Source organism: Staurois parvus, unplaced genomic scaffold (assembly GCF_062004578.1).
Source record: "Staurois parvus isolate SC_StPar_1 unplaced genomic scaffold, SC_StPar_1.0 ptg000385l, whole genome shotgun sequence".
NCBI classification, from domain to species: domain Eukaryota; kingdom Metazoa; phylum Chordata; class Amphibia; order Anura; family Ranidae; genus Staurois; species Staurois parvus.
The window spans coordinates 641,959-667,045 of NW_028318181.1; the positions used below are offsets into that span (position 1 = coordinate 641,959).

General features: G+C 45.8%; 1 protein-coding gene across 1 annotated transcript in view; it reads left to right on the forward strand.

Moving 5' to 3' along the window:
* Positions 1 to 25,087, forward strand: part of LOC149455886 (guanine nucleotide-binding protein subunit beta-5) — a 99,991-nt gene that overhangs the window by 21,523 nt on the left and 53,381 nt on the right. Inside the window, exons 2-3 of the mRNA XM_089685758.1 lie at positions 13,925 to 14,061; positions 20,204 to 20,245. Of these exons, the coding sequence (XP_089541884.1) occupies positions 13,925 to 14,061; positions 20,204 to 20,245 (179 nt within the window). The remainder of the gene's footprint in view (positions 1 to 13,924; positions 14,062 to 20,203; positions 20,246 to 25,087) is intronic.

Sequence of the window (25,087 nt, forward strand, 5' to 3'; positions counted from 1 at the left end):
TAGGGTGCAGGCAGATTACGGGCCTCACATAGCTGCTGCCAGGCCCCTAATCTGCCATGGGCCCCTATATACCACCTCCTCCTGCTGCTGCCAGGTCCAGAGTCTCTCATGGGTCCCTGTACGGCCTCCCATTGCTGCTGTCTCCATCGCCACACTCTGCTGCCATGTGCCACTTTCAGGTCTCTTCACACTGCTGGTGTGTTAAATTTTTTGACATAGGGTGCTGCAAGATAACGGGCCTCACATAGCTGCTGCCAGGCCCCTAATCTGCCATGGGCCCCTATATACCGCCTCCTCATGCTGCTGCCAAGTCCAGAGTCTGTCATGGTCCCTGTACGGCCTCCCATTGCTGCTGTCTCCATCGCCACACTCTGCTGCCATGTGCCACTTTCAGGTCTCTTCACACTGCTGGTGTGTTAAATTTTTTGACATAGGGTGCAGGCAGATTACGGGCCTCACATAGCTGCTGCCAGGCCCCTAATCTGCCATGGGCCCCTATATACCGCCTCCTCCTGCTGCTGCCAGGTCCAGAGTCTCTCATGGGTCCCTGTACGGCCTCCCATTGCTGCTGTCTCCATCGCCACACTCTGCTGCCATGTGCCACTTTCAGGTCTCTTCACACTGCTGGTGTGTTAAATTTTTTGACATAGGGTGCTGCAAGATAACGGGCCTCACATAGCTGCTGCCAGGCCCCTAATCTGCCATGGGCCCCTATATACCGCCTCCTCATGCTGCTGCCAAGTCCAGAGTCTGTCATGGTCCCTGTACGGCCTCCCATTGCTGCTGTCTCCATCGCCACACTCTGCTGCCATGTGCCACTTTCAGGTCTCTTCACACTGCTGGTGTGTTAAATTTTTTGACATAGGGTGCAGGCAGATTACGGGCCTCACATAGCTGCTGCCAGGCCCCTAATCTGCCATGGGCCCCTATATACCGCCTCCTCCTGCTGCTGCCAGGTCCAGAGTCTCTCATGGGTCCCTGTACGGCCTCCCATTGCTGCTGTCTCCATCGCCACACTCTGCTGCCATGTGCCACTTTCAGGTCTCTTCACACTGCTGGTGTGTTAAATTTTTTGACATAGGGTGCTGCAAGATAACGGGCCTCACATAGCTGCTGCCAGGCCCCTAATCTGCCATGGGCCCCTATATACCGCCTCCTCATGCTGCTGCCAAGTCCAGAGTCTGTCATGGTCCCTGTACGGCCTCCCATTGCTGCTGTCTCCATCGCCACACTCTGCTGCCATGTGCCACTTTCAGGTCTCTTCACACTGCTGGTGTGTTAAATTTTTTGACATAGGGTGCTGCAAGATAACGGGCCTCACATAGCTGCTGCCAGTCCCCTAATCAGCCATGGGCCCCTATACCGCCTCCTCCTGCTGCTGCCAGGTCCAGAGTCTCTCATGCCATGTGCCACTTTCAGGTCTCTTCACACTGCTGGTGTGTTAAATTTTTTGACATAGGGTGCTGCAAGATAACGGGCCTCACATAGCTGCTGCCAGGCCCCTAATCTGCCATGGGCCCCTATATACCGCCTCCTCATGCTGCTGCCAAGTCCAGAGTCTGTCATGGTCCCTGTACGGCCTCCCATTGCTGCTGTCTCCATCGCCACACTCTGCTGCCATGTGCCACTTTCAGGTCTCTTCACACTGCTGGTGTGTTAAATTTTTTGACATAGGGTGCAGGCAGATTACGGGCCTCACATAGCTGCTGCCAGGCCCCTAATCTGCCATGGGCCCCTATATACCGCCTCCTCATGCTGCTGCCAAGTCTAGAGTCTGTCATGGGTCCCTGTACGGCCTCCCATTGCTGCTGTCTCCATCGCCACACTCTGCTGCCATGTGCCACTTTCAGGTCTCTTCACACTGCTGGTGTGTTAAATTTTTTGACATAGGGTGCAGGCAGATTACGGGCCTCACATAGCTGCTGCCAGGCCCCTAATCTGCCATGGGCCCCTATATACCGCCTCCTCCTGCTGCTGCCAGGTCCAGAGTCTCTCATGGGTCCCTGTACGGCCTCCCATTGCTGCTGTCTCCATCGCCACACTCTGCTGCCATGTGCCACTTTCAGGTCTCTTCACACTGCTGGTGTGTTAAATTTTTTGACATAGGGTGCAGGCAGATTACGGGCCTCACATAGCTGCTGCCAGGCCCCTAATCTGCCATGGGCCCCTATATACCACCTCCTCCTGCTGCTGCCAGGTCCAGAGTCTCTCATGGGTCCCTGTACGGCCTCCCATTGCTGCTGTCTCCATCGCCACACTCTGCTGCCATGTGCCACTTTCAGGTCTCTTCACACTGCTGGTGTGTTAAATTTTTTGACATAGGGTGCTGCAAGATAACGGGCCTCACATAGCTGCTGCCAGGCCCCTAATCTGCCATGGGCCCCTATATACCGCCTCCTCATGCTGCTGCCAAGTCCAGAGTCTGTCATGGTCCCTGTACGGCCTCCCATTGCTGCTGTCTCCATCGCCACACTCTGCTGCCATGTGCCACTTTCAGGTCTCTTCACACTGCTGGTGTGTTAAATTTTTTGACATAGGGTGCAGGCAGATTACGGGCCTCACATAGCTGCTGCCAGGCCCCTAATCTGCCATGGGCCCCTATATACCGCCTCCTCCTGCTGCTGCCAGGTCCAGAGTCTCTCATGGGTCCCTGTACGGCCTCCCATTGCTGCTGTCTCCATCGCCACACTCTGCTGCCATGTGCCACTTTCAGGTCTCTTCACACTGCTGGTGTGTTAAATTTTTTGACATAGGGTGCTGCAAGATAACGGGCCTCACATAGCTGCTGCCAGGCCCCTAATCTGCCATGGGCCCCTATATACCGCCTCCTCATGCTGCTGCCAAGTCCAGAGTCTGTCATGGTCCCTGTACGGCCTCCCATTGCTGCTGTCTCCATCGCCACACTCTGCTGCCATGTGCCACTTTCAGGTCTCTTCACACTGCTGGTGTGTTAAATTTTTTGACATAGGGTGCAGGCAGATTACGGGCCTCACATAGCTGCTGCCAGGCCCCTAATCTGCCATGGGCCCCTATATACCGCCTCCTCCTGCTGCTGCCAGGTCCAGAGTCTCTCATGGGTCCCTGTACGGCCTCCCATTGCTGCTGTCTCCATCGCCACACTCTGCTGCCATGTGCCACTTTCAGGTCTCTTCACACTGCTGGTGTGTTAAATTTTTTGACATAGGGTGCTGCAAGATAACGGGCCTCACATAGCTGCTGCCAGGCCCCTAATCTGCCATGGGCCCCTATATACCGCCTCCTCATGCTGCTGCCAAGTCCAGAGTCTGTCATGGTCCCTGTACGGCCTCCCATTGCTGCTGTCTCCATCGCCACACTCTGCTGCCATGTGCCACTTTCAGGTCTCTTCACACTGCTGGTGTGTTAAATTTTTTGACATAGGGTGCTGCAAGATAACGGGCCTCACATAGCTGCTGCCAGGCCCCTAATCTGCCATGGGCCCCTATATACCGCCTCCTCATGCTGCTGCCAAGTCCAGAGTCTGTCATGGTCCCTGTACGGCCTCCCATTGCTGCTGTCTCCATCGCCACACTCTGCTGCCATGTGCCACTTTCAGGTCTCTTCACACTGCTGGTGTGTTAAATTTTTTGACATAGGGTGCAGGCAGATTACGGGCCTCACATAGCTGCTGCCAGGCCCCTAATCTGCCATGGGCCCCTATATACCGCCTCCTCCTGCTGCTGCCAGGTCCAGAGTCTCTCATGGGTCCCTGTACGGCCTCCCATTGCTGCTGTCTCCATCGCCACACTCTGCTGCCATGTGCCACTTTCAGGTCTCTTCACACTGCTGGTGTGTTAAATTTTTTGACATAGGGTGCTGCAAGATAACGGGCCTCACATAGCTGCTGCCAGGCCCCTAATCTGCCATGGGCCCCTATATACCGCCTCCTCATGCTGCTGCCAAGTCCAGAGTCTGTCATGGTCCCTGTACGGCCTCCCATTGCTGCTGTCTCCATCGCCACACTCTGCTGCCATGTGCCACTTTCAGGTCTCTTCACACTGCTGGTGTGTTAAATTTTTTGACATAGGGTGCTGCAAGATAACGGGCCTCACATAGCTGCTGCCAGGCCCCTAATCTGCCATGGGCCCCTATATACCGCCTCCTCATGCTGCTGCCAAGTCCAGAGTCTGTCATGGTCCCTGTACGGCCTCCCATTGCTGCTGTCTCCATCGCCACACTCTGCTGCCATGTGCCACTTTCAGGTCTCTTCACACTGCTGGTGTGTTAAATTTTTTGACATAGGGTGCAGGCAGATTACGGGCCTCACATAGCTGCTGCCAGGCCCCTAATCTGCCATGGGCCCCTATATACCGCCTCCTCCTGCTGCTGCCAGGTCCAGAGTCTCTCATGGGTCCCTGTACGGCCTCCCATTGCTGCTGTCTCCATCGCCACACTCTGCTGCCATGTGCCACTTTCAGGTCTCTTCACACTGCTGGTGTGTTAAATTTTTTGACATAGGGTGCTGCAAGATAACGGGCCTCACATAGCTGCTGCCAGGCCCCTAATCTGCCATGGGCCCCTATATACCGCCTCCTCATGCTGCTGCCAAGTCCAGAGTCTGTCATGGTCCCTGTACGGCCTCCCATTGCTGCTGTCTCCATCGCCACACTCTGCTGCCATGTGCCACTTTCAGGTCTCTTCACACTGCTGGTGTGTTAAATTTTTTGACATAGGGTGCAGGCAGATTACGGGCCTCACATAGCTGCTGCCAGGCCCCTAATCTGCCATGGGCCCCTATATACCGCCTCCTCATGCTGCTGCCAAGTCTAGAGTCTGTCATGGGTCCCTGTACGGCCTCCCATTGCTGCTGTCTCCATCGCCACACTCTGCTGCCATGTGCCACTTTCAGGTCTCTTCACACTGCTGGTGTGTTAAATTTTTTGACATAGGGTGCAGGCAGATTACGGGCCTCACATAGCTGCTGCCAGGCCCCTAATCTGCCATGGGCCCCTATATACCGCCTCCTCCTGCTGCTGCCAGGTCCAGAGTCTCTCATGGGTCCCTGTACGGCCTCCCATTGCTGCTGTCTCCATCGCCACACTCTGCTGCCATGTGCCACTTTCAGGTCTCTTCACACTGCTGGTGTGTTAAATTTTTTGACATAGGGTGCAGGCAGATTACGGGCCTCACATAGCTGCTGCCAGGCCCCTAATCTGCCATGGGCCCCTATATACCACCTCCTCCTGCTGCTGCCAGGTCCAGAGTCTCTCATGGGTCCCTGTACGGCCTCCCATTGCTGCTGTCTCCATCGCCACACTCTGCTGCCATGTGCCACTTTCAGGTCTCTTCACACTGCTGGTGTGTTAAATTTTTTGACATAGGGTGCTGCAAGATAACGGGCCTCACATAGCTGCTGCCAGGCCCCTAATCTGCCATGGGCCCCTATATACCGCCTCCTCATGCTGCTGCCAAGTCCAGAGTCTGTCATGGTCCCTGTACGGCCTCCCATTGCTGCTGTCTCCATCGCCACACTCTGCTGCCATGTGCCACTTTCAGGTCTCTTCACACTGCTGGTGTGTTAAATTTTTTGACATAGGGTGCAGGCAGATTACGGGCCTCACATAGCTGCTGCCAGGCCCCTAATCTGCCATGGGCCCCTATATACCGCCTCCTCATGCTGCTGCCAAGTCTAGAGTCTGTCATGGGTCCCTGTACGGCCTCCCATTGCTGCTGTCTCCATCGCCACACTCTGCTGCCATGTGCCACTTTCAGGTCTCTTCACACTGCTGGTGTGTTAAATTTTTTGACATAGGGTGCTGCAAGATAACGGGCCTCACATAGCTGCTGCCAGGCCCCTAATCTGCCATGGGCCCCTATATACCGCCTCCTCATGCTGCTGCCAAGTCCAGAGTCTGTCATGGTCCCTGTACGGCCTCCCATTGCTGCTGTCTCCATCGCCACACTCTGCTGCCATGTGCCACTTTCAGGTCTCTTCACACTGCTGGTGTGTTAAATTTTTTGACATAGGGTGCAGGCAGATTACGGGCCTCACATAGCTGCTGCCAGGCCCCTAATCTGCCATGGGCCCCTATATACCGCCTCCTCATGCTGCTGCCAAGTCCAGAGTCTGTCATGGTCCCTGTACGGCCTCCCATTGCTGCTGTCTCCATCGCCACACTCTGCTGCCATGTGCCACTTTCAGGTCTCTTCACACTGCTGGTGTGTTAAATTTTTTGACATAGGGTGCAGGCAGATTACGGGCCTCACATAGCTGCTGCCAGGCCCCTAATCTGCCATGGGCCCCTATATACCACCTCCTCCTGCTGCTGCCAGGTCCAGAGTCTCTCATGGGTCCCTGTACGGCCTCCCATTGCTGCTGTCTCCATCGCCACACTCTGCTGCCATGTGCCACTTTCAGGTCTCTTCACACTGCTGGTGTGTTAAATTTTTTGACATAGGGTGCTGCAAGATAACGGGCCTCACATAGCTGCTGCCAGGCCCCTAATCTGCCATGGGCCCCTATATACCGCCTCCTCATGCTGCTGCCAAGTCCAGAGTCTGTCATGGTCCCTGTACGGCCTCCCATTGCTGCTGTCTCCATCGCCACACTCTGCTGCCATGTGCCACTTTCAGGTCTCTTCACACTGCTGGTGTGTTAAATTTTTTGACATAGGGTGCTGCAAGATAACGGGCCTCACATAGCTGCTGCCAGGCCCCTAATCAGCCATGGGCCCCTATACCGCCTCCTCCTGCTGCTGCCAGGTCCAGAGTCTCTCATGCCATGTGCCACTTTCAGGTCTCTTCACACTGCTGGTGTGTTTAATTTTTTGACATAGGGTGCAGGCAGATTACGGGCCTCACATAGCTGCTGCCAGGCCCCTAATCTGCCATGGGCCCCTATATACCGCCTCCTCATGCTGCTGCCAAGTCTAGAGTCTCTCATGGGTCCCTGTACGGCCTCCCATTGCTGCTGTCTCCATCGCCACACTCTGCTGCCATGTGCCACTTTCAGGTCTCTTCACACTGCTGGTGTGTTAAATTTTTTGACATAGGGTGCTGGCAGATTACGGGCCTCCTATAGCTGCTGCCAGGCCCCTAATCTGCCGTAGGCCCCTATATACCGCCTCCTCATGCTGCTGCCAGGTCCAGAGTCTCTCATGGGTCCCTGTACGGCCTCCCATTGCTGCTGTCTCCATCGCCACACTCTGCCATGTGCCACTTTCAGGTCTCCTCACACTGCTGGTGTGTTCCATTTTTTGTCATAGGGTGCTGGCAGATTATGGGCCTCCCATAACTGCTGCCAGGCCCCTAATCTGCCATGGGCCCCTATACCGACTCCTCATGCTGTGACGTTGCAACAAGGTGGAATTCAACCCTACATATGTTAGACCGCCTTTACGAACAGCAAAAGGCCATCACAGATTTCCTGATGTTAAAAGCAGATAAAGGTACTCCCTGTGTAACTTAGATGTCAGCCATTGGCAGCTCATGCGTGACACCTGCGCTTGCTCAGGCCCTTTGAGGAGGCCACGCTATTCGTGAGTCGGCAGGACTATGGGATGAACGACGTCATTCCTCTGTTGCACGTCCTGGAACAAATGCTGTTAACAATGGCTGGTCAGGGTGCGGTAGACGTGGCGCACAGATCTCAACGCCACATGGCCCCTGTGGGGGCAGGACTGGAAGAAGAGGAGGAGGTAGAGGAGGACATTGGTGCTCAGGAATTATTGAGTGAAATGGGTGGTTTTTCCACTCAGCGGACAGGAGTGGAGGAGCAGGAGCATCTGGTAGAGGAGGAGGAAGAGGAGACAGAGGACCTAGACGCACCGTGGCAGTATGCTGTGGAGATGGAGGCAGGGAGTCCCTCGCATTCCTTGGCACAAATGGCCCATAGCATGCTCGGTTGCTTGCGTAGCGACAGCCGAATAATAACCATCAGACAGAGGGATGACTTTTGGCTGTCCACCTTGTTGGACCCTCGCTACCGTTCAAAAATGGTGGCCTTTTTCACACCTGCTGAGAGGGAGGCCAAAATAACGTACTATAAAAAACACCTATGTAGTCAGCTGGTCTCTGCCTGTCTGCGCCAACGTCCATCCTCAGACACTGTGGGCCCTGTGCGCTCGTGTTCCGCTGCCATGGCAGCAGGGGAGGGGTGGGGTGGTAGGAGCAGTGGCAGCTCCACCAGCAGCGGCTGCCTCAGTCTGCAGTCGATGATGAGTAGCTTTCTTCACCAGCGCAGTGAGGAAACTACTAACCAGCCGCAGCAGCAGCAGCAGCATCAGGTGGACCTGGAGCAGGACCTCAAACAACAGGCTTAGGCCTACTTGGACAGCACCCTGCCAACCGAGGTAGACAATCCCCTTGACTACTGGGCAACGAAACTTGACCTTTGGCCCCAACTAGCTGAATTTGCCCTTGAAAGGCTGTCATGCCCGGCCAGTAGCGTGGCATCGGAGCGCGTGTTTAGTGCGGCAGGAGGTATTGCAACTCCGCGGAGGACACGACTGTCCACCCAAAGTGTGGAGAGACTCACGTTTGTGAAAATGAATCAGGCGTGGATTAGTCTGGATTTCAAACCACCAGTTCCTGACACAACTGACTAAATCCGCCATGAATCATGCCCCAAACATGTGCCACTTTCAGGTCTCCTCACACTGCTGGTGTGTTCCATTTTTTGTCATAGGGTGCTGGCAGATTACGGGCCTCCCATAGCTGCTGCCAGGCCCCTAATCTGCCATGGGCCCCTATACCGCCTCCTCATGCTGCTGCCAAGTCCAGAGTCTCTCATGGGTCCCTGTACGGCCTCCCATTGCTGCTGCCTCCATCGCCACACTCTGCCATGTGCCACTTTCAGGTCTCCTCACACTGCTGGTGTGTTCCATTTTTTGTCATAGGGTGCTGGCAGATTACGGGCCTCCCATAGCTGCTGCCAGGCCCCTAATCTGCCATGGGCCCCTATACCGCCTCCTCATGCTGCTGCCAGGTCCAGAGTCTCTCATGGGTCCCTGTACGGCCTCCCATTGCTGCTGTCTCCATCGCCACACTCTGCCATGTGCCACTTTCAGGTCTCCTCACACTGCTGGTGGGTTCCATTTTTTGTCATAGGGTGCTGGCAGATTACGGGCCTCCCATAGCTGCTGCCAGGCCCGTAATCTGCCATGGGCCCCCGTACCGACTCCTCATGCTGCTGCCAGGCCCGTAATCTGTCATGGGCCACTGTTGTCGCTTGTTGGCATATTCCGCTCGTTCAGATGCTCCTTCTCCTGCTACTCCTCTTCACGGATTCCGTCAGCAGTCTTTCTTGGAATCCGTTTCCAAGAGACAACAGTTTGCGAGCACGCACCCGACGGTGCAGAAGCTGAACGTCCTCCTGTCCAAGTTGCTGCTGCCAGGCTCGTAATCTGTCATGCGCCCCTGTACCGCCTCCTCATGCTGCTGCCAGGTCCAGAGTGTGTCATGGGCCCCCGTACCGACTCCTCATGCTGCTGCCAGGCCCGTAATCTGTCATGGGCCCCTGTACCGCCTCCCCATGCTGCTGCCAGGTCCAGAGTGTGTCATGGGTCCCTGTACGGCCTCCCATTGCTGCTGCCAGGCCCGTAATCTGCCATGGGCCCCTGTACCGACTCCTCATGCTGCTGCCAGGCCCGTAATCTGTCATGGGCCCCTGTACCGCCTCCTCATGCTGCTGCCAGGTCCAGAGTGTGTCATGGGTCCCTGTACGGCCTCCCATTGCTGCTGTCTCTATCGCCACACTCTGCCATGTGCCACTTTCAGGTCTCCTCACACTGCTGGTGGTTTCCATTTTTGTCATAGGGTGCTGTATGGCCTCCCATTGCTGCTGCCTCCACCGCCACACTGTGGCTCCACACTCTGGTTTTGGCCCCGTGACTGCCCAAATGAGTGAAGTGTGCGGTGATTCTAAGATCGACGGCACTCATCTGCATGTCATACTGACTGACAGTATTATTTCTCTTCCCCAGCAGACTCCAAGGGCATTTAAATTAAAGGTACAGTGTTCTGCACTAATATTAAGTCTCTCTGAAGCCTAGAAACACCCTTTTTTAAGTTAAATTCACAGCGAATTTATTCGACTCGAATCGAATATTGTCCACGAATTCGCCGAATCAGTCGAATCGAATTTTTCATTTCTTCGCTCATCTCTACTAATGATCAGTGATGAACCTGCACTAAGCCCACTTTTCAGTGAGGCATTTCAGCTTCTCCACTATAAGGGCTCATGTACACTGCAGCTGCTAAACTGACATTCAGGAGCTGTTCAGCGTTTTTTTCAGCAGCCCCTGAACTCTCCCTAATGTTTTCCTATGTGTCCATGTACACAGTCGTTTACAGGCAGTTGAGTTTACAGTCGTTTTTTTTAATGCATCAAACTTGCGTTCAGGAATAGAGTTTACCGGCGTTTCAAACGCCAAATGCTTGTAAACGCGGTTAACTGCATTTATGAGCGTTTGCGTTTACAAGCATTTTTTGACTGTTCCATATCCAGATGCTGTCCAGAGCCTTATTTTATCATCAGAAATGCATGCAAAGCGTTTTCCATGTATTCAAATGGACCCGGTACACCAGCGCAGTGTGTCCCAGGTTTTGGGTGAAGAAAGAAATGGTAGAACGTGCCGCATTATGCTCATGATGGGATCCATAGTGAATACAACCAGAAAAGACAGGTCATCTCAACACATACTGCTCTCTCTGCTTCTGCTCTCTCTATTTCTCTCAAAACATCTGGGCATTTGGGAGGGTCTCCTGAGGTTATCTTTTAAAAACGCTTCTGAACACAAAAGGGCATAAACGCGGTATGCAAATGCAGCTAAACTGACGTTTTTTAACCTACGTTTTCTAGAAGTCAGTTTCCATCGTTCAGAAGAGTTTTCCAAATGCCCCGTGTACATGAGCCCTAACAATACGAAGGCCAGGCAGTAGATGCAATGATTTTAATGCTGTGGTTTGTTTTATAACATGATAGCTTGTCTAAGAAAGTCACAATTTAGAGTATCACAAGATTATTCTATTTTGCGCTGAAAAGCGTGAGTTCAGCCAGTAAGGCAGTAGTGACCACTATTACCCCACCATCTCAATAAACATATGACCTGCTATTTCACGTCTTGTGCAATGAGTACATTCTTCCAGGAAGTCATGACCTGCTACCTTGTGGGCATTCTTCCCATTTAGGATGACTTCATTGTTTTGCACAAACATAAATCCAATCAGCTGACAAAGGAAACATACAGCTTTATGCTTTACTCTAAGTGGAGCTCTCAGTAGCAGCTGGCTCCAAGATGGTGGAAGAGCCACAGACACAGTATTAATCAATAGACCAAATGTTTGGTAGGAATCTATCAAAGAAGTTTGTATCAAAGCTTGAACGAAAATATATTTTGGGGGTTAAAACCCCTCAAAACAATGTAATGTAAAAACTGGCATTCTAAACACTTTTCAAAGTCTCGTGAAGTAAAGTAAGCCACTTGAAGTAAAACTCTACATTAACTGTGGAAATTTGGAGGATACATCGTAAAGGTTTTGAAAATGTTTTACAAGTTCCTACATTTCTGGTTTCTAAAATAATCCATGTCTACCTTCTCATGCCTTCAAACGGATTTCTGAATGGGAGGCTCAGCCTTCATTATAATCACATGAACAATCTTTTTGTTGTAATGAGGAAGGCTGCAGTGTCGGCATCCCTTGGTAAGGATGAGCCTGAGGCTGGCCATACACCAGTCACTTTTTTTGTTTTTTATTCATTATTTTGATTTTCTAATGGTTAGTGGGGTCAATCAGTGTTCACTTTTAGTGATGAAAAAATTGAAAGCAGCAGGATGAAATGTTTTTTTTCAAAACTCATTCTTTGAATGTGGTTTTCATTTGAGAAATATCATACATATTGTAATGTGCATGTTCTTGGCACAAAACCTGCTCTTAGGAGCCTGTAAAAAATTGCACCTGTGATTAGCAGATCATGGGTGCAATGTGGGGCTCCTGAAAACTCCCATTACACTGTCCTCCTATATGGGCTGCCTGTACCTCCCATATGGACAGGCAGTTACTGAAGCCCAGAAAGATCAATGAACTACAAGAGCGCTCAGCAGCCCCCTTGTAGTTCATTGAGAACTACAGTCTACCACAATGGCAAATGGTACTTGTAGTCCATTCAGAGTTCTGTGAATGAATTACGAGGCTGTGTGGGCTTGACAGTGGGTGTGGGAAGAAGAGCCCCCATCTACTGTCACAATGGGGGATCAGGTCGGGGTGCCGGCAGGTGCTTTAGTTACTGTACATGTTATACCCTGAATACGGGTGTACCATGTAACATGTTACTAAAGGTGAACTTCTCCTTTAATACATCTGGGATTCCATTCAGGTGGCAGGTTTGGACAAAATGTTAAGGATTTTCAAACAAAATTAGTTGACCTAATGATTGCAAGATCGAATCCCTGACAAATGCTTTTTCAGAGTTTCTGTACAAATGTTCAAACCAAACTACTGGTGTGTAGCCAGCTGTACAGGATATACAGTATGTTCTGAAATTATCACAAGAATCCCCAATTAAACTGGAAATGCATGTAATTAGCCTTCAGGCAAAAATATTTGCAACTCACAAGAAAGAAATGAGAGTGGTGTACAAAATGTACCTAGGTGTCCATGTTGCAAGAAGGCTTTTACCAGTTTTATAAAATCATCACTGCTACAGACTGGAATGGAAAGGTGATATTTAATACCAATATACAGGTGTACCTCGGTTTATGAAGGCCTCGGTTAACGTAATTTTTGGTTTATGAATGAAAATCCATTGAAAATAATGGCTCGGTTTATGATTTTTTTTCGCAATACGAACGGATTAATTGGTTTTCAATGCATTTACAATTTTTTTTTTATCATGTCCCTTTATGCCTTTAAAGTGCACTTTATAAAGAGTTTTGAACAGATAAAACTTTTTTTTTACTTTTTTCTGACCTCCGGAACGGATTAATTGGTTTTCAGTGCATTTACAAATGTTATGCCTTTAAAGTGCATTTTATAAAGAGTTTTGAACAGATAAGACTTTTTTTTACTTTTTTCTGACCTCCGGAATTAATTAATTGGTTTTCGATGCATTTACAAATTTTTTTTAATCATATCCCTTTATGCCTATAAATTGCACTTTATAAAGAGTTTTGAACAGATAAAAATTTTTTTGACTTTTTTCTGACCTCCGGAACGGATTAATTGGTTTTCAGTGCATTTACAAATGTTATGCCTTTAAAGTGCACTTTATAAAGAGTTTTAAACAGATAAGACTTTTTTTTACTTTTTTATAACCCCGGAATGGATTAATTGGTTTTTGATGCATTTACAAATTTTTTTTAATCATATCCCTTTATGCCTATAAATTGCACTTTATAAAGAGTTTTGAACAGATAAAACTTTTTTTGACTTTTTTCTGACCTCCGTAACGGATTAATTGGTATTCAGTGCATTTACGATTTAATTTTTAATCATGTCCCTGTACAGTATTTATGCCTTCAAAGTGCACTTTATAAAGAGTTTTGAACAGATAAAAGACTTTTTTTTTACTTTTTTCTGACCTCCGGAACGGATTAATTGGTTTTCAATGCATTCCTATGGGAAACCGCATTTCGGTTTATGCATTTTTCGCAATACAAAAAGTCCAGAGAATGAATTAAATTTGTAAACTGAGTACGTCTATATAAAATAGCGGCTTGAGTAACAATTTTTTATGTTATATAAAAAAATCTGTTTTAGAACTTCCTTTACAGATCCGCTCTTAAGTGCATTTTTTTTAAACCTGTCTATTCTGATATGATTGCTATATTTCCTTTGTACAGATGACACGTAACAGCTGGTATTTGAACTATGCCCACAAACAAACGCCACAAAGCTTTAAATTGGTTATCTGTCTGTAATTACACTTTTGTTTCTATCACTATTAATAATACCATTTTGTTTATAGTACATCAAGTGGCGGAACGTGTGGAGTCCCTTGGCCAGTTTGTCATGAAAACAAGGAGGACATTGAAGGGTCATGGCAATAAAGTTCTGTGCATGGATTGGTGTAAAGACAAGCGGAGGATTGTGAGCTCATCCCAGGTAAAGATACTTATGTAATAAGGGTGTGGCTATGAACTTCAATGGAAGTCTGTCAAAATGTGGTTTTTGCCCAGAGATCTCACAGACTGACATGATTCATGGATCATTTTTAGCGATGTGACGCAGATGTGGGATTGTCAGCATTCACAGATGTGGATGTTTAAGAATGTTTAGTTGCTGTGCAACAAAAGGATTAAAAGCAGTATAATTTATTGCTACAAAACGAGGTAATAAAGCCTAAGTTTAGTTAAAAAAAAAAAGCCAGCGCGAGGGATGTGACTTACCATTATTGGGACTTTTATGGAGCAGGGGAGGTAATAGATACACTTTAATGCCCCATGTACACGGGACTCTTCTGAACAATGGAAACTGACTGCTGGAAAACATAGGTTAAAAAACGTATGTTCAGCTGTGCTTGCGTACGCGTTTATGAGCATTTGCGTTTAGAAGCGTTTTTTAAAGATAACCTCAGGAGACCTTCCAAAATGCAAAGAATGCACTGAAAAACAGTAAAAAATTAACTATTTCAGACATTTTGAGAGAAATATCGAGAACAGAAGCAGAGAGAGCAGTATGTGTTGAGATTAGCTTTTTTTTTTTTTTGTGGTGTCTAACATATTTTTTTTCATGTGAAATTTCAAAGTATGAAGTACCAGGTCCATTTGAGTCCCGGGAAAACGCTTTGCATGCATTTTTCATGATGAAAAAAGGCTCTGGACAGCATCTGGAAATGGAAGAGTTAAAAAAAAATTTCCAAGCGCAAACGCTTATAAACGCGGTTAGCTGCGTTTACACATGTTTACAGGCACTTCGCATTTGAAACGCTGATAAAATCTACTCCTGAACGCAAGTTTGATGCGTTCAAAAAAAAGTCTGTAAACTCAACTGCCTGTAAATGACATAGTGTACATGGATACATAGGAAAACATTAGGGAGAGTTCAGGGGCTGCTAAACAAACGCAGAAAAGCTCCTGAATGTGAGTCTATCAGCTGCAGTGCACATGGAGCCTAAATCCCAAGTTTAGTTAAAAATAAGAATCAGCACAAGGGACATTACTTACCATCAGTGTGATGTGTCCCATACGCTACTGTCTCTTGGTTTAGGTGAAATATTCCTCTTCCAATGCCCCCCCCCCTCCCCACCAGCATAACCTTCTGGTGCATCGGGCATTAATAGACCTGGGGGAGCAGTGACAGTTACTCATCAAGAGTACCCAATTATGCCCGCCGTTTTTAGCCCACCTCCTTTGCTTAGAGAAGCTGTACTATTGCAACTATGAATGAAGCACATTCTGTGAATAGAGGGGGCAGACTTTTTCATCATCCACCCATCCTCCATTCACAGATCACGTTTGATTTGTAGAACCTGGGTGGAAAGGCATTGACCCTTGATGAGCGACTGTCATTGCTCCCCCTGTTCTATAAACCATTTGCAGCACCAGAAAATTATGGTGGCAGGTGTGAGGGCACCAGAGGAGGAGGATTTCATCTCAACCAGGAGACAGTAGCACTAGGTACACAACACTCTGATAGTTAGTCATGTCCCTTGAGATGATTTTTTTAAAACTAAACTTAAAGTGTTACTAAACCCTGGACCCTGCATGCACTATAGCTGCTCTCCCACAGTACACAGAATATGGAAATGCAATTATGTTTGTAACATAAACTACTAAATACCTTTTCTCATCAGCAGCCAGAGCAGTCTTGTGACTTCTATCAGTGTCCAGTAGATCACTGGTTAAAGCTTGCAGTAGTGTTCTTTCTGCTCTAGGAGGATGCAGAACCCCTGACCTCTGGAGAGTGCTGACTGGCCATGCACTCTTCCAAGAAAACAAAAAAACCCTCTCTAGCAATACACACCAAACTGAGCATGTGCAGAGTGTCTCAACATGATATGTCTTATCAGGGGATAAAAGGGGGGGCAGTGGAAGAAGAGGAGGATCAGAGAAGTCAAGATCAAACAGTATTTTTACACAATGCAGAGGATTAACTTCTTAGGTTCCATAGTGAAGATATCAGGCATGCTTTACTGCGTATACAGACTGATTTTACTTTTGTGGGTTTAGTAACACTTTAAGAATTAAAGAGTACTTAAACCCCAAAAACCAAAAATGTAATATAATACAGCTTACCAAACTTTCATTGTAAAGGATACATTACCTTTCTGTTTGTATTTTTTGGTTTGGGGTTTTTTTTTACCTGGTGATCTAGCCAGTAACACACTTCCTATCTTAGGTCTCTTTCACACGGGTATTTAATTTTTTTCATCAGTTCAGTCAAGTTTTCCAAGAAAGAAGGATCCGTTCACATCAGTTTTTCATCAGTTTACATCTGTTTTTCATCCGTTTTTTTTTCATCCCTTTACAGCTGTTTTTTATCCCTTTACATCCATTTTCACCCGTTTACATCCTTTTTTTGCTGTTTCCATTCATTTTCATTCCTTTTTTTGTCCGTTTACATCTGTTTTTGTCTTTTTTCATCCATTTGTCGTCCGTTCTGGGTTTTTTTAATAGAAGAAAAATAGGGTTTTCTTCCGTTCAAAAAAACGTTTGTTAACGGATGCGGACATTAACGGATATAAACAGATGACCATCTGTTTACATCCGCTAGTCCATAGAAATACATGGGTGGCCATTTCTCATCTGTAAACAGACAGATGAAATACGGCATATGGAACACCCATGTGAAAAGGGCCTTAAGCTGGCCATACATGGATTGAAATTCGGCCAGTTCAGCAGGAAGCGGCTGCACTTTGATCCATGTATGGCTGTTCTCATTCATAAGTCAATCTGTCCAGGTTTTCTCCATCCACCTCAATGTGTGGATGGGGAAATCAGGTCAGTTTTTTTCGTTCAGCCTGCTGGCTGAATGAAAAAACAAAGAGCCGTGTATGGCCAGCGTTAGGATGTCTCCTCTATCAATGGAGAAACAACAGAGCCATCCTTGGACAGAAGTATTGTTAGGAGATTGTTGTGTCAGATGGATTTGTGGATTTATATGCAGTTTACATACTGTAAAGGACTAATGAATTGAAGCTGAACTCCAGGTGACACATTTTAGGCAATTATACAAACAACTTAGGGATTTGACTAAATGAATAAAAGCTGACCATTGTATGCACCTCTGTCAGTGATACATCAATCTTTTAGTTGCTTGAAATGAGAATCATGCAAACTAAGGCTTGTCATCGCAGCAAACACCAATAGATGTTGGATCTTCTGTTACATCAAATGAACTATCTTATGCTGCCCTTGCATGCATAGGTTTTGACAATTTCAAGACGTTTCAATCAGATTTAATTATAACAGGAATTGACTGAATTAAGATGCAGTCCAACACTTAAGCTGACTTCATGGTTGCCAATGGACACAAAGGGCAGCCTGCACCCAATTTCAATAAATGGGAAATTGAACATACAATCAAAAATGCAATTGCTTGATCTAATTGCTACATGTATGGCCAGCTTCAGCAGTGGGTTACTTTTCAATGGTTGGTCAGTTATGTGTGATCAATTGCTGGTTGAAAAATGTCTGACAATTGCCATGTGTGTGGCTGGAATTACAGAATATGCCCTGTCACAATCTGAAATCTTGGAGCTCACTAATCAGTGAAAAATAGTTATATTCTTACTAAGGATCTATACACATTGCTTTGGGGCTCAGATAACACTGTTCAACAAATTTTTATTTTTTGCCAGTTTTGGAAACAAAAGGATCCATTTCTTAATGAATTTCACATTCTGAGTTCAAATATAACAATGAAATTTGTCAATTGGCTCTAGTTTTTCTGTAAACGGAAAGTTTTCTACTATAGGCGTAATGACTACATAATGCACAATAATTATATAGATAGATGTCTTTCCACAAATATAAAGCAAGTGATATTGACTACATAACAAAGCCTAAATGGCATAATATATTGCATAGGATTACCAAGAAAAATTATAGCCATAAGCTAAGTTGAATCATTTTAATACTTAGGATTCTCACTAGTTTTGTCTTCAGTTTGTGTCGGTTTTGCTTCTCTTGGCTTTTCTCTTGTATTCGAGGAAAGGGCTATCTCTTACAACTGTCCAGCAATAGTCAGCAAGCATTGATGGGCTCCATTTACCTTGATATCTTCTTTCCATAGCTGCAATGTCTTGATGGAAGCGCTCTCCGTGTTCATCACTCACTGCTCCACAGTTTGGTGGGAAAAAATCCAGATGCGAATGTAGAAAATGAATTTTTAGAGACATGTTGCAACCCAGATTTCTGTAAGTCTGGATGAGTTTTTCTACCACTTTCTTGTAGTCTGGTGTTTTATTGTTTCCAAGAAAATTTGATGTCACTGATACAAATGCTGTCCAGGCAGCCTTTTCCTTTCCACGCAACAGAGAAAGAAACTCATCATCATGAATAAGTTTACGAATCTGTGGCCCAACAAAGACTCCTTCATTTATTTTTGCAGCACTAAGTGCTGGAAATTTGCTAATCAGGTACTTGAAACCTCATTATTCTTGTCCATTGCCTTAACAAAGTTTTTCATTAATCCCAACTTGATGTGTAATGGAGGTAATAAGATCTTATTGCTGTCTACAAGTGCTGGATAGTTAACATTTTTTTCTCCAGGCTGCAATGACTGGCGTAATGGCCAGTCTCTTTTGGCATAGTGCATTTCTCTCGCACGACTGTCCCACTCACAGAGGAAGCAGCAGTACTTAGTATATCAACCTTGAAGTCCAAGTAGGATAGCAATCACCTTCAGGTCACCACAAATCGACCATTGATGTTCATCATAGTTGATGCACCTTAAAAGCTCTTTCAAGTTTTCATACGTTTCTTTCATTGAAACTGCGTAAGCAACTGGAACTGACGGCAGCTGATTGCCATTATGGAGCAAAACAGCTTTAAGACTCGCCTTTGAAGCATCAATGAACAGCCTCCACTCATCGGGATCATAGCATACGCCGATGGCTGAGATTAAACCATGAACATTGTTACATACAGCAATATCACCTTCCTGGACGAAGAATGGGATCAGATTTTTCTGACGATGACGGTAGAAAGACGTACGAACATCACTTGCTAGGAGATTCCACTGTTGTAGTCTTGACCCCAAAAGCTCTGCCTTGTTCTTCGGAAGATCCAGGTCTCTGATAAGATCGTTCAATTCCACTTGTGTAATGAGGTGTGGTTCAGTGGGTGTGGATGGAAGAAAGTCTGGGTCATGTGAGGTTGACGGTTGATGACTACACGCTTCAGGTTCTTCCTCACTTGACTCAACCACGAAGGATTCTGGTGCTTTAGGAATTGGTAGCCCCTCTCCATGAGGAACTGGACGTATTGCCGATGGAATATTTGGATAGTGCACAGATAACTTTTTCTTCTTATTTACCCCTTTTGTTGGAGGCACCATACAAAAGTAACAATTACTAACATGATCTGTTGGCTCTCTCCAAATCATTGGCACAGCCAAAGGCATAGATGCCTTTTTTCCATTCAACCATTGCTCCAGTGCCGTCCCACAAGAATTGCAGCATATATGTGGTGCCCAGCTCTTGTCCTGGTCTCCTATCTTGCAGCCAAAATACAAGTTGTAGGCTTTCTTAATCATTCCTGTTATCCTCCTTTTTTGTGAGATAAAAGTTATTTCACCGCAGATATAGCAGAAATTATCTGCTTTATTCACACAAGTTCGAGGCATTACTGAGTAGCCTATATAAGCATAAAACGAAATGTAAAGACGCTGGCGAACTACAATCAGCTACAGATACTGCAGCTTTTATGCAGTGAAGTGATGCAATTAAAGGCTAATTTTGCATCATCTCAGTATACATGCAATTTTCTATTGGTCACCAGTATCAATTGCGCAATATGCAGCTGAAGTTGCATCATAATTTTGAATGGCTTACGTCATTAGATGGGTGAATATATCATGGAAACTAGAGCCAATCAACATTTTTTAGGGTCATTTTCGTTTTCAGCACCCCAAAATTATGTAAGATTAGCTAATTTTATGCCCAAAACTTTTTACCTGTTGAACAGTGAAATAAAAAAACAGAAGTGTAACTATAACTTGGAATCTCATTTACTTGTGGATTTGTATGCGGTTTTCTTCATTAATGTTTCTTTTTTCTTGTTCATGTGTCTTTATAATACAGGATGGAAAAGTGATTGTCTGGGATGCTTTTACAACAAACAAGGTCAGTAATATCTGCATGTAGACCTATTACAACTTCTACCAAATATCACAATATAGTGCCACTATTATGAAATGTATTTATTTCTCATGTCTGTATGCATGTAATACATGTAATATTATCATTCCAATATAAACTCTTTCTTTATTTAAAGTATTTGTGTTTTTCTTCACATTTATATGCAGACCAAGATCTCCAGCAAAATTGAAAGTGACAGGGTTGGGACAACCTGTAACATTTCTTAAAAAGAGTACTTGTAATAGGGGGTTTCCATGTAGCCGACATGCACAGTTGTGTCCCATCTTACATACAGCGTTGCAGGGCGTCAAGCTGGTGTTCATCCCACATACTGTTCTGTGCACGAATGTCAGTACTAGACCTCTCCTGCACATCCTCCTGGCCATTACACACATAACATATAGGACTATGTATTACACGTAGTCCAGACAGAAGCTCCAGACATCGAACTGACCACAGGGGCCCATGAGACACAGGAGTCCAAGCTACTTCTCATCACCACCCATTCCAGAGCTGACCAGGCTTGCACCAGTATAGCATACAACTCTTCATCCCCAGGCATTGCCTACTCTCCATACAATATTACATTGTGGCCTTCTTGTTGCAACGTAATTTCTTTGCTCAATATCAAAATAATAAACAATCCATTTCGATGGTGACAACTTTCCAGATATTGGTGAGATAGAACACATCAGTCTTTTTATTCTGCATCTTGCTGATAACTGTTCATAACTTGATTCCCAAAAACTATGGGCAAAGTCCCACACTACCCTTTCCTCGAAGGGAAGAACACACTAGAACCCTTCAACTCTCATATCCGTAGTGGGGCCAAGAAGTCTCTCCTTCCTAGACCCAAGTTCTTTCCACCTTATAAAGGGGAACTCGTGATCTCTCCACCTCTCAGAAGGAATAACTCGGAAAGGGAATCCCTACCTGCCTACATACAGTACTTAAACACTTTAAATAAAAGGTGACCATTGTAAGCACCTTGGACAGTATTACAGATTTTTGCTAACCCCATCACCTTTGTTTATACAGAGTGGTCTGCGTGAAAATGTGGAGGCAAAAACTGCAGTCATATACTGAATATTGTCATTACATGTTTTAGCTGCATACAGTTATTAGAATATTTTTATAAGGAGTATGAATATTATTCTGCCTTTTTCGGTGTTTACAGTATATATTCTTATGTAAAGTTCTGCAATGGAGGCTGCAGGTAGAGATAACGTTGTCACCCATGGTCTCCTGGATTCTGATTTAGATTTTTTGCTTAAAACTAAAGGCTGCTAGTTGTACTTTGCCCCAGAGCTAAAGAATACCCAATGCGGTACAAAACCCTCCTCCCCCAAGAAAACTGCATTGTTGCTTGCACATGATTAGACCAGCCTTTCTCAACCTGGGTGCCCAGGCTCCCTGGAGTGCCTTGAGGTTTCTTCAGGGGTGCCTTAGCAAAATGTCTAAAAATTTCCTAAAAATTGCATACAAGCCAGCGGGTGGGACAAGTCTGCCTTTTAGTTACACAAGGCCACAGGTTCTCATTGTGCCCCCTTAAGACCTTCTAGCCACCGGCATCCTGACAACCAATGACTTCATGAGTTAACCTCCCTGGAGGTATTCCCGAGTGTAACTCGGGGTAAAGTTTCAGCACCACAAGCTGTAACCCCGAGCTACACTTGGGAATACCCTGCAGTGCTGCTCCGGGATCTCTTCTTCACTTACCTTGTCCTTCGCTCTCTCAATTTCCCTCCTGCAGTGTCCCCGGCAATGTCCTCCGGACGATGCCGGCATCCGTCTTCCGGGTTCCGTTCCCTGCGTTGCCAGGACGTACGGGGGACGGAACAGCGGGAAATTTAAAAATGTGAAAAAGTGACATTCACTAAATACATTAAAATTACATAGTAGAACATTACTGTATCAAACCATTTCACATACATTTTGTCCCCAGTACTTTGTCCTGTCCTGCCCTGCCTGGAAACTGAGAAATGTCCATGGCATCCAAAAAGCGTCCCTTTAGGTCAAAAGCGGTTTTAGAACAGCTAGAGAACAGCGATAGTAAATCAGAACTACTTGCAGAATTGAGTGATAATGATTTTTGGGGAAATTCGTCATCAGACACTGAAAACGATTTTGCGACTTTGCTCAGTGATGTGCGAACTTGGCGCTATATTTCAAATTTCAGTGTTTTTGGTTTGATTATATTATTGAATTAAATGTATTATTATTATATTATTATTTTTTATGATTATTTATTAAATTATAATTTATGATTTTGTGTTTCAAATTTTATCATACCCGGGATGTTTACTAGACTCTTGTTCGGACAGATTTCAGTGAGTTATTCCTAAAAATTACAGGCCTACAATAAAAAAAATACATATTTCCATGCAAAAAAATGTACCGCTTTGAGCACAGAAATACTGACATAATCAGACCGCTAGGAAGGCTACAGAGGATGTCATCTGCCTGCACAACATCCTAGTCTGACCCTTCCCTGCCCTCCTCCATCAGTGCTGGGGTCTCTTTAGCTCAGTGATGGAGAAAAACTGAGGGAGAAGAGAAACATTGGAATACTAGTAAGTACCAGTGTGCAAAAGTGTATTTGCTTTGGAAGAATAAATCACCTCTAATGTTGGGTGTCCTACATGTGTGGATTTTGCTGCGTTACATAGAACTATTAGAATAGTTTTTCACTGTTTATAATGGAGTGCCTCAAGACTGTCCATAATTGTAAAGGGTGCCTTGACTGAAAAAAGGTTGAGAAACACTGGATTAGATAATGGAAGCAGATCTTCACCATATTAACTAAGCTCTGGGGAAAAGTCTCTTGCAAAGAGCAACTTCCCCTGCAATGTGAACGGCCTATTTTTCTTTAGTAAATCAACCCCAATGACTTGGAACTGCCAGAACAAGTAGCCGGTTCCCAGGGATATTTAGTTGTAGTCTTTCTATTTATCAGTGATAAGAACTACAGAACGAATAACAATATAATCAGACTATCATATAACACTGACAACCAACAATGGGTTTCCCACATCACAGCACATACTCTTTGTCACCTGTACACACCTATACAAACACTAGACAATCTGTCAGTATTTATCATATTAACCACATCAAAATCTCAAAAAGAACATCAAAAACATGTAACACGAATAACACTTCCAATGACGTACTATAGATTAAAACCCTACATTCAGCTATAGTATAAAAGTTCAATAAATCAGACTTTTATTTCATCTGTCACTGCTTCTCAAGTGGTCCTTTTCATCGTAATATTAGCTTAATTATCTTTGTGGGTACAGAACAAATGGCAAAGCAGTACACCCCTTCAATTCTGCTGACATTATTTTTGTATTAGTATGTTTATACGGATTATTAAAAGTGAAAGAAGCGTGCAATTGATTGGTTTATAATCTGTTATTAAACACATACTGACCAGATCCAATTTACCTCTGGGCCCTCTCACACTGGTGCATTGCGTCTGCGCATGAATGTTGATATGAGTTAGTTCTCTGCATGAACCTGTGTTATATTGGGAAGCCCATTCATTTGAATGAGCTGGCAAGGCACTAGAAAGCATAGAAAATCCATCCTGTAACATTTCTGTGACTCAGCATACCGCAATATACAATAATGCATTCCCATGCCTTGTGGTGTGCTGCACTGCAGATACCATGGCAAGGTGTGCTGGGGTGCCATTAAGAAGGAATGGCACCACAGCGCACTAATGTGCATTGCTGCAGTAGTGTGAATCCAGCCTCAGGCCTGGTGTGGTAGATAGAGACATCTTGGTGGTATATGACTAGAACTTCAAGGTCAGCAGGTAAGACTTTTTTTTTTTTTCTTTCACATATATTTGTACTCTCTGTGGACCATCAGTGAGATCAGACACTTTATTCCTAATAAATAGGGTTATATTGATGAGAATATATAATGGAGAAAAGCTGGATGGACTAAGCTCTGCAAAGAGATTCGGAGACAGAATTGCAAAAGTGCGCTAACAGTAAATCCACAACTGTTTTTGCTCTAGTTAGATGGTATCTAAAAGAAGAACGTCTCTAATCATGTTAGTATGCAAGTTATTTCTTGTACAGTATGGCCATTTACTTTGATAATGGATACTTTCAATCTTTGGATAGCTTCAAACATGACGCCCTCACTGATGAAATCTACTTCCATAAAATACAGAGAACAGGGAAGGTGTAGTTTTCTATTTCACCTTTCCTACACTGTAATACTGAAGAAGCCCCTAGATCCCTGGTGTTTAACCTGCAGCCTGAGGGCCGCATGCAGCCCTTTAGTATATTATGCATGGCCCTTCCGACTGTAGTAGTGTTTAGTTTGTAGTGGGGACATTGATTAGGGCAGCCTTTCTCAACCAGGGTGCCTGGGCACCCTGGGTGCCTTGAGGATTCTTCAGGGGTGCCTTGGCAAAATGTCCAGAAATTGCATAAAAACTTGTATACAAGCCATCGGGTGGAACAAAGCCACCAGTTTTCACTATGCACTATTACAACCCTCTAGTCGCCAGCATCCTGACAACCAATGACATCGTCAGTTGATAAGGAGAATGTCAGCTGCCTGTGCAGCATCCTAGTTTGACCCTCTCCTGCCCCTCTCTGCCAGTGTTGGGGTCACATTAGCTCAGTGATGCAGAAAAACTGAGGGAGAGGAGAAACACTGGAATACTAGTCAGTTCCAGTGTGCAAAAGTATATTTGCTTTGGAAGAATAAATCACCACTAATGTTGGGTGTCCTACATGTGTGGAGGTTGCTGCATTATATAAAACTATTAGAATAGTTTTTCACATTTTAGAATGGGGTGCC